Source organism: Otolemur garnettii, unplaced genomic scaffold, assembly GCF_000181295.1.
Source record: "Otolemur garnettii isolate 467f Iridium unplaced genomic scaffold, OtoGar3 scaffold00026, whole genome shotgun sequence".
In the NCBI taxonomy this organism is placed as follows: Eukaryota; Metazoa; Chordata; class Mammalia; order Primates; family Galagidae; genus Otolemur; species Otolemur garnettii.
The window spans coordinates 11,617,216-11,627,214 of record NW_003852421.1 but is presented as its reverse complement, the minus strand read 5'-3'; the positions used below and the strand labels follow the sequence as shown (position 1 = coordinate 11,627,214).

The 9,999-nt window shown below is 46.9% G+C and overlaps 1 protein-coding gene across 1 annotated transcript in view; it reads right to left on the bottom strand.

The window, feature by feature from the left end:
- The window catches only part of JARID2 (jumonji and AT-rich interaction domain containing 2), a 285,849-nt gene extending 283,509 nt beyond the window's left edge, over positions 1-2,340 (bottom strand). Inside the window, exon 1 of the mRNA XM_003788317.2 lies at positions 1,681-2,340. Coding sequence (XP_003788365.1) covers positions 1,681-1,725 — 45 coding nt within the window. The 5' untranslated portion in view covers positions 1,726-2,340. The remainder of the gene's footprint in view (positions 1-1,680) is intronic.
- Between the last annotated feature and the right edge of the window lie 7,659 nt (positions 2,341-9,999).

Below are 9,999 nucleotides of genomic sequence, written 5' to 3'. Positions count from 1 at the left end.
CCGGAGCCCGGAGCCTGCCCCCTACAGGCCGCGCGTGCGCCCGCCCAGCCCCGGCCCAGGCGACCCCGACCCGGGCGCGCTGTCCCCTCCGCAGCCGGCTCGAGCACGTCAAGAGCATGGGCTCCGCTCCCAGAGCTTTAACTCGTGCTACGACTCCCGCGGCCGGACGCCCCGACTCGACACGATCTGCTGACCATCAGCAACAAAAAGCCCACCCCACGCTCCTCTCCAACTTAACGAGGTCCGGGATGGGGGAGGCGGAGGCGGTTCTTGTCCAAGTTCTAGCCCATTTGCTTTGTGGTTTCAACCGAAAGAAAGTAGCCCGGAGAAGGCGTCCACGCTCCAAAGCAAGGTTGTCTCCATACAGTTTCTAGAGCCCGAGTTTAAACTAGTCCTTTGCATTCTACCCAGCCCTCTGCAATGCGGATGTATTTTAATTCTTAAATTCTTTATGGAACAGCTTTCTAAGTTGGACTTGATTATCTAACCTTGCATTTCTTTCAGGGTTAAAGTTTACGTATCTAGATTAGGATCAGCTCTGGAAGAGACATTCAGCTTTTCACTAAATATGTTTTTTACAAAACCACTGCCCCGAAGGTCATCTCCCATTGCACACACCACACTAATCAAAAAAGGAAAATATTAACACCAATTTGTCTACTCGAGTTAAAGAAAACTTTCTTATAACACTAAATTATTCCTAATGTGTGTTCATTTGGCCTTTTTTTAAAAAACGACTTATTTGATTTAAAGCTTGCAGCTAATCACCGATCACTCGAGTGCATATTTAGTTAATCCCTCGATCCCCTTTTCTTCCCTCCCCCTAAACTTAAAAAAGAAAAAGCCACCACACACAAAACAAAAACACCCCAAACCAATCGGAACGTATCTGTAATATGCTCAAAATAAATTTAACTATTCCACACCATTTAAATCTCTGAATAATCACCCTATTTCAGAAGCCCTGTTAACAGGGGAAATTACTTTCAGTCACTTACATATGCATGCATTCACAAACATACTTAAAAACATTAGTCACAGTATATGTCCCTTTCCCCTAAAACTGGAAACCATACATTTTTAAAACAAAACCAGCCTCATTATTAAAGTCAATCCCAACAAATGCATTCGCTGTAACACGATTCCAAACTGGTTTATGTTGTAAACCAGATAAGCCCAAACGACCACATACATAAAATTTGATGTGCCAGTGCCAAGAAGATGGCCATAATCAGACCCTCGATTGCAACTTAAAGGGCTTTCAACACACACGCGTTACATGATTTACCAAATAACATTAATAATAATAACACAGGCTCATCTGCATGCAAAGTGCAATATGGGGCCAAATCCGCCAGAGAATGCAGTTTAGTTACATTACCGCAGCTCCCCCCAACCCCTAGCTCCACCAAAATCCCCTGTCTTTCATCTAAAACTAGATTAAGGTTGTGTCATTCGAGGTCAATTTATTCACTTGAGGTATCTCTACACCAATCTGTTTTTTCAGCCAAACTAGGCAGACACGACTTTGCCTGAAAAGCCCTCTTTCAGAAAAGAAAGAAACAGCCTTATCGGACGCTGTGTTTAAAACCCTTCAGCTGCAGAATTATCTATAAACTTGACATTCACAGCCATTGCTTAAAACTGCAAGTCAAAGGATGTGTTGTTAGGAGCACTTACGTATTTCTTCTGAATGATATTCCTCTTGGGTCTTTCCTTGCTCATTCTGAGATCCAAATGCTGATTGCAAAAGGGGACAATTGCTTCATGAATTTAAAGCCGTCAGAAATTTGCAAAAAAATATCCTGGTGGTTTTTATTGTTGTTGTTGGTGGTTGATCTTGTAATCCGACTTTTCTTCCTCTTCCCCCAAAGCCAGATTCGCCTTGAAATAAATCCGAAATTGGGAAGGAAAAAAAAAAAGAGCCAAAGACGAACGAAGCAAACAAAAAAAAATTCACTTTAGTAAAACACTCATAATGGAAAATTTCCCCCGAAACACATACACACACAAAAAAAAAAACCGACGCCCTTCACTCCCCCCTTTTTCCTCCAAAAACTACATCAGCGAAACGTGAAGGTCCTTAGTGTCTGATCTGTAGTTACATCTTGGAAAAGAAAAGGGAAAGATAAATAAAAAATGTTGGAAGTCACGTTTGTGCTGCAGCAGCAGTGCGAGCAGAAGAGTCAACTCCAGCGGCGGCGGCGGCGGCGGCGGCAGCACCACAGCGAGGGCTCGCCGAGTCTCTTTTTTCCAAGCCCCCTAACCAATGAGAGAGAGGCTATCCAGCCCAACTTTAAATGGACTCTGCTTTTATACAAGTTAGGGCTCCTCGGCTAATTCCCCGCCGAACGCCAGCCGAAAACTCCCACAGCTGAGCACCCAGACGCCAGCTAAAACGGGGGCCGACCGCCCCTAGCCCTGTCCAGAGGACTCCCGAAGCCCCGCCAACCGGACACCCAAGACGCCTCTACGAATCTTTTCCCACACAACCCTTCAGGCATCGCTCCCACGAAGAACCCAGGAGTGGAATTGAGAGAGGCTCCCTAGCTCAATGCATGGCACGCTCGGTCGCTCCACCTCACCCCCTTTCCCCTGCTTGCCGCTCACCCCACGGCCGCTCTACGCTGGCCCCCACCACTGCCCTCACATCTACCTGCAGCCGGGCTGCTTGGGTACAAGTGCCCCAGGACTCCCGGCCCGGGGGAGAGCCGCCTATTCCCGGGGCACCTTAGAATGGTCCCCTTGATCTTCTGGAAGTTGTAGTTCCCCGACTACAAAATGGCTATGGCTACGAAAGCTGGGAACTACGAATCCCAGCCTGCCCCGCGAAGCCTGTCACTCAACTCCCCTCCCTCCTTATGGCCCCCTCCCCCTCACCGGCCCTGCCAACAAACGCTAGGACGTGTCCCGCGTGCGACACCGCTAGAGGCTGGCTCGGGATTGGCCCGCGGAGCGTGTGGTCCGCGAGCGAGGAACTCCCCACGCCGGCCCGCCCCTGCCTCCCCGGCCCCAGGCCCCCGCCCCCCTCCCGCGCCGGCGGCCAGCCCCCTCCCCGCGCGCCCCGCCTCCACCCGGGGCGCGAACCGCCTGTGGAATCGAGGAATCGCGCTCGCGCCGCCCAGAGCCCCGGGGGAGGGACGCGAGGCTTCCCCGGGGAAGGCCTCGGAGCGTGGCGGCGCGGGGGGCGGTGTCAGGGAGGGGTTGGAGCCCATCCGAAGGAAAACTGGGCCACGCACCAAGAGGAATCCTCGGTGCGAACTAGTTGATCGGCGGCGCCTGCTGCTCCTGCCGTGCAGCCGGTGTCACCTCAGGACAGCGCCTCGCGTATTTGTGCAGAGAGGGCCCGGGCGGCTGGGGTAGTCCGAGGTCACCGCGGCCGCACGCGCCCCCACGCGCAGGGTGGGCGGTGGTCGCGGTCACCAGGTGGAAAGGCCAGACCCGGGCTCGGCTTGCGGTCGCGGGCGCGTCTCCGCCCGGCCAGCGGCCAGGGCGTCGCTGGTGGCCAAAAAGTGAAGCTCCGGTGGCCTCCTCCTAAAAAAGGTAGCCCTCTTGAAAGAGACCGAGCGAGATCTTTGTTTTTACGGGCGTATTTTGTGGTCTGGGGTGCCCATGAGCGAGGCTAAAACACAGAGGTAAAAATAAGTGGAATATGGAGACCGAACCACACAGACACGCACACTTTAAGGAAGCATCTCGAACACCGAGTGCCAAGAATACCAACTGCCTGCGCCACACCAGAGCCTGCTTTTTACCTGCCGCCAACCCCCTGTCGCGCTTATTTAATCTCTGAAATAAATGAAGTAGCAGGCCCTGGTGTAGCTCCTTGAGCTCGCCTTGTTAACAACTTTGTCAAGTCTCCCGTCGCCATTCTGCCTTGTTAATTTCCTTGTTTTTCCGCGGTGGTTTTAGGACGCAGTGTTTTCAATGATCTCTCAGGCTAGCCTTTGAATAAATGAAAAGTGGGATAAGCGCTCCCTGGTACAGAACCCTATGCATTTAATTCACGTGCTCATTCCTCTCAGTCTGGTTACTAAAAAAGCATACATACTTGGATGGCAGAACTATTGTAAGAGTTTATTTGCGGCAGTGTTTGAAGAGAGAACCACGGTGTCTGGAAAGGTCTCAGAAACTAGGGGTAGGAAACCTGGATTCAAGTCGCAATCGCACCTTGGCGAATTGCTGAAAAGGCTTCTGTGAGCTGCTCAGTTTCCTCATCTGCAAACTAGTGACGACTAGACATGGTGGGGAGGATTCTACAATAAGTAACATTAACCTATCTGAGAAACGGGCACATATTGGAAGCTTTAAATAGTCAAAATAAAAGGCCTTTAAAAAATCCTTTTAATTACTTTACCTTTTTAAAAAAGCTGAACGCTTTTTAAAATGATATAATGTCATGTTCACTTAGCAAACTGAAAAATGATCTTGCCCTAAATATTGCAGAACTTGTTCGTTAGTGCTATTTGCTGGAAATGAACAAACTTCACTTTTACAGTTCAGTATTGGCTACTCACCCTGTTTTCAAAAGACTTTCAGATCGTTCTGACCTGTATACTGGGGTCTCCATTTCTCCAGATGATTATAGTCTTAACCACTTTCTGTGAATGTCAGGTCAAATATTAAACAACAAATGTAGATGTTCTTGGTTCCCTTAGCTGCCTTGGAAGCTGGGCTTCTAAGTCCTTGGCCTAGGTTCTCCCCTATTGGGCTACCAACTCCAGTCTCCTGGTATGAAAAACCATTGTGCAGTTGAGATACCAAGGCAGGGGAAAGAAAGGAGTTTTCTCATTTCCAAAAGTTTTAGAAAATATTAGTGTTGTTTTTCCTGAAAAGGAAAACAGATTGGTATTCTTAGTAGTTGAAAGGCTTTCTTGTCGTGGTAGTCACCTACTTCTTATGAAGTTGTCCCCTCCCATCTTGACAAGACTATGTATTACTGAGGGAAATTCAAGATATTTTTACCCCAACTCTGCACCCATAGCTCAGTGAGTAGGGTGCCAGACACATACACTGAGGCTAGCAGATTTGAACACTGCCTGGGCCTGGGTTCAATGACAACTGCAACAAAAAAAAATAGCCAGGTGTTCTAGCAGGCACCTGTAGTTCCAGCAACTCAGGAGACTGAGGCAAGAGAATTACATAAGCCCATGAGTTTGAGGTTGCTGTGAGCTGTGATGCCACAGCACTCTACTAAGAGTAACATAGACTCTGTCTCAAAAAAAAGGGCAGCGCCTGTGCCTCAAAGGAGTAGGGCACTGGCCCCATATGCTGGAGTTGGCAGGTTCAAACCCAACCCCAGCCAAAAACTGCAGGAAAAAAAAATATTTTTACCCCCAAATTTGAGAGTCAGTACATTGAATTGACTAAAAAAACCTCAAAGTCGTTCTTACCCTCCATCCCCACCCCATCATTGGCTCTCCCAAAATCTTAGAAGTTTCTTTATCAACCAGAGACCCTGACCCACCTAGGAAAACAATTGTCTTTCCTTCCTCTCCCAATTACCTCAATAATCATTACAGCAAGGAAGATCAAGAATACAACCAAACCTAGCCCAATCCTTTTTAAAAATAATACCTTTCTGGGGCAGTGCCTGTGGCTCAAAGGAGTAGGGCACCAGCCCCATATGCTGGAGGTGGTGGATTCAAACCTAGCCCCAGCCAAAAACTGCCAAAAAGAAAAATAATACTTTTCACTCATGTTAATTTAATTTCCAAAGAGAATCATTTATAAGTTAATCTGTTTCTACCATCCATTTATTGTCCAAAGTATCTATTCATTCTCCCTAATAATCATTTATTGCCTCTCAACAGAATTACCTATATTTGTCTCTCCTTCTCCCCTCTAAAATGAGTGTATAGGCCAGGTGCTCAAGCAGGTGGATTGCTTGAGCTCACAGTTAAACAAAAGACTCCATCTCTACTAAAAATAGAAAAACTGAGGCATCATTTGAGCCCAAGAGGTGGAAGTTGCTGTGAGCTATGATGCCATAGCACTGTACCCAAGGCAACAGCTTGAGATTGTCTCAAAAAAAATAAATAAATAGGCTCGGCGCCTGTGGCTCAACCGGCTAAGGCGCCAGCCACATACACCTGAACTGGTGGGTTCAAATCCAGCCCGGACCGCCAAACGACAATGACCGCTGCAACCAAAAAATAGCGGGGCATTGTGGCCGGCGCCTGTGGTCCCAGCTACTTGGGAGGTGGAGGCAGGAGAATTGCTTGAGCCCAGGAGTTGGAGGTTGCTGTGAGCTGTGATGCCATGGTTCTCTACCCAAGGCGACAGCTTGAGGCTCTGTCTCAGAAATAAATAAATAAATAAATAAATAAACTGAATCAAGCGGCTCACTTGAGCCCAAGAGTTTGAGGTTACTGTGAGCTAGGACACCACATCACTCTACCAAGGGCAATAAAGTGAAACTGTCTCAAAAAAAGAAAAATATGGCTCAGCATCTATGGCTCAAGCAGCGAAGGCGCCAGCCACATACACCTGAGCTGGTGGGTTCGAATCCAGCCCAGGCATGCCAAACAACAATGGCAGCTACAACCAAAAAATAGCCAGGGTGTTGTGGCAGGCACCTGTAGTCCCAGCTACTTGGGAGGCTGAGGCAGGAGAATCGCTTGAGCCCAACAGTTTGAGATTGCTGTGAGCTGTGATGCCACAGCACTCTACCCACAGCAACAGCTTGAAGCTCTGTCTTAAAAATAAAAAAAAAGGGCAGTGCCTGTGGCTCAAAGGGGTAGGGCCCTGGTCCTATATATGCCAGAGGTGGCGGGTTCAAACTCAGCCCCAGCCAAAAACTGCAAAAAAAGAAAAATTCATAAAAATAAATAAAAAGAGTATATATAAACTTCTGCACGAGAAGGACTTTACCTAACAAATGCAATCAGTGTAACCTGGTTTCTTGTACCCTCAATGAATCCCCTACAAGAATAAAAATAAAAAAATAAACTTCTGGACACCACAAGGATATTGGGTAATCTCTCTGTGATTCTCTTCCTGCATAAGGTAAATAAAATTGTCATCTCTTTCTCTTATTATTCTGCCTTATTATGAGTTGATCTTTCAGCAAATCTTCCAGTGGCAAAGGGGAAATTATACCTTCTCCCCCACATTGCCTTTCTTTGCTTTTTCCTTATATTTTTACTTTCTCATGATTTTTTTTTTTTTTCTGAGACAAGAGTCTCACTCAGTCACCCTGGCGTCATAGCTAACAGCAACCTCAAACTCTTGGGCTCAAGGGACTCTCTTGCCTCAGCCTCCTGAGTAGCTGGGACCACAGCACCAGTCACAACGCCCAGCTATTTCTTTTAGAGATGGGGTCTCACTCTTGCTCAGGCTGGTCTTGAATTCCTAAGCTTAGGCAATCCATCTGCCTTGGCCTCCCAGAGTGCTAGTGAGAGAGTGTTGCAGGAAGATGAGGCTCAATGGAGAGAAAGAGCACCCAAACACCGTGTCTATAAGAGAAAGGGCTTTATTTCAGCCAGTGGAGCAAAGGGCATAGAAGAGTCCAAAATACCTTTAAGTATTTAAGTAAAATACCATTCACTGGCTCAGTGCCTATAGCTTAGCTCTAGAGAGATAGCCACGTACACCAGAGCTGGCAGGTTCAAACCTAGCCTGAGCCTGCCAAAAACTACAACAAAAAATAGCCAGGCGTGTGGCAGGCGCCTGTAGTCCCAGGTACTTGGGAGGCTGAGGCAAGAGAATCTCTTAAGCCCGAGTTTGAGCTTGCTGTAATCTGTGACTTCATAGCACTCTACCCAGGGCAACCTAGTGAGACTCTGTCTCCAAAAAACAAAAAATACCTTTGACTGGAGATAAAAAGAGAAAAACCAAGATACTCAGGGAGTGTGGTCATTTTGAGACTCTTGTCCGCTAAGGCTCTGCCGGCTAGAGTAAAGCCCTTCCTCGTTTGAACATTGTGTTTGGGTGCTCTTTCTCTCCATTGAGCCTCATCTTCCTACAACACTAGGATTACAGGCCTGAGCCACCACGTCCAGCCACTCCTGATGATTTTTAACTCTTCAAAGCACTTCTCTTGACCTCTCCATTGTGGAGTAGGGGGAAACTCATCTGGGTACATTGATCCCATAGAACTGGGTGCAAGCACTGTCCTCATCCCTAGACACAGAAAGTCCTTTGTAAAGAAGTACTGAAACCATCCTTACAGACCGATGGAGAGGCGCAGGGGACAACTAGAGTAAGGGCTCCCAAAGGTCTGTGAAGGAACAGGCCTAGCTAAAATCATAATAATCAAACGCTGTGTAGGAAACAGGTTTAGCTAAAATAGTAATAATCAGCCACTGTCCCCTTGTTTGCTTCTCTATAATTGCTACTCTAGGAGGCATGGGTGATAGCTGTAAAGATTTTTAACTTTTCTCTGTAAATAACATCACCTGTTTGGAACCTAAGGGAGGGGGTTTGAGATATCTTGGAGTTCCTGCATTCTGGTGGATTGACTGACCCACCAGACCAAGAAACTGTCACAACTGGTCTTGGAACCTCCACCCAAGATTCATGCATTCTTGTAACTGACCCACGCAGACAGCAGCCCATACCAAAGAACTGATGTGCCATGGCATCATCGCTCACAGCAACCTCAAACTCTTGGGCTCAAGTGATTCACTCAGAAGCCAGCAAATCAGCAGAGCCTGCCTCATTGCCCCCACTGCCCACCCAATTGTCTTCAAAAACACTGTCCCCCAATTCTCAGAGAGGCAGATTTGAGAGAATTTATGAGTCTCCTGCTTAGCATTTTGCAGAATAAACTCTTTCTCTGATGTGAACCCTATTGTCTCTGGATATTGACTTTCTCACAAGCAGATGAACCTGGCTGGGCAACTACAGCACTTGGTTCAGTTAAAAAAAGCCTAGTTTGCAGTAGGTTGATACTTCCAAAAAGTGCTAGATTAGCAATGCAAAAAAGGTGCTAACGGAAACCCGTAGCTGAGATGAATGACTAGGAATTAGGGACTTTTGAAGAATGTGTAGGCTGGGGATCAGTAGTTTGAAGTAACCATATAGTTTGACCACTAACATTGCATCCTGACTTGCTTACATTCTCCAATTTAGTTTTATGTGCCAACCTCTTCTCTCCAAATAAAAAATAAACTTCTTGGCTCAGCACCCATAGCACAGTGGTTACAACACCAGCCACCCGCACTGAAGCTGGCAAGTTCGAACCCGGCCTGGGCCAGCTAAACAATAATGACAACTGCAACAAAAACATAGTCAGGCCTTGTGGCAGGTGCCTGTAGTTCCAGCTACTTGGGAGGCTGAAGCAAGAGAATCGCTTAAAGCCTAAGAGTTTGAACTTGCTGTGAGCTGTGATGTCACAGCTCTCTACCAAAGGTGACATAATGAGACTCTGTCTCAAAAATAAAATAAATAAAATAAAATAACAAAAAATAAATAAATAATAAATAAATTTCCTAAAGTCAGAAAAGATGTCAGCTTCTGGTATCCTCCCAAAGTTCCCAAAACTTCATAGAATTTGAAAGGTGTCCAGAAATGCTTACTGTTTAATACTACACCAAAATTATAATGCCTAATTATTTAGACTTTGGCCAGACATTAAATCAGCTACTGTCATCTCCAGCTCCATTTCGCAACATTGCTATTTCTCCTCTTGCACTCTCAAAATCCAATATAGCTTTATACATTCTTCAAGGCCCAACTACAGTTTTATTTGCAATTCAGCCTAACTGCATGACCTACTCATTCCTGAATTCTCATTGCCCTTGTTCTTTCTGCCAGACTTTTTGAGTTTAAAATTTTGTTCTTGGGGCTCGGCCCCTGTGGCTCAAGCGGCTAAGGCGCCAGCCACATACACCTAAAGTGGGTGGTTTGAATCCAGCCGGGGCCTGCCAAACAACAATAATGGCTGCAACCAAAAAATAGCCGGGCATTGTGGTGGGTGCCTGTAGTCCCAGCTACTTGGGAGGCTGAGGCAGGAGACTCGCTTGAGCCCAGGAGTTGGAGGTTGCTGTGAGCAGT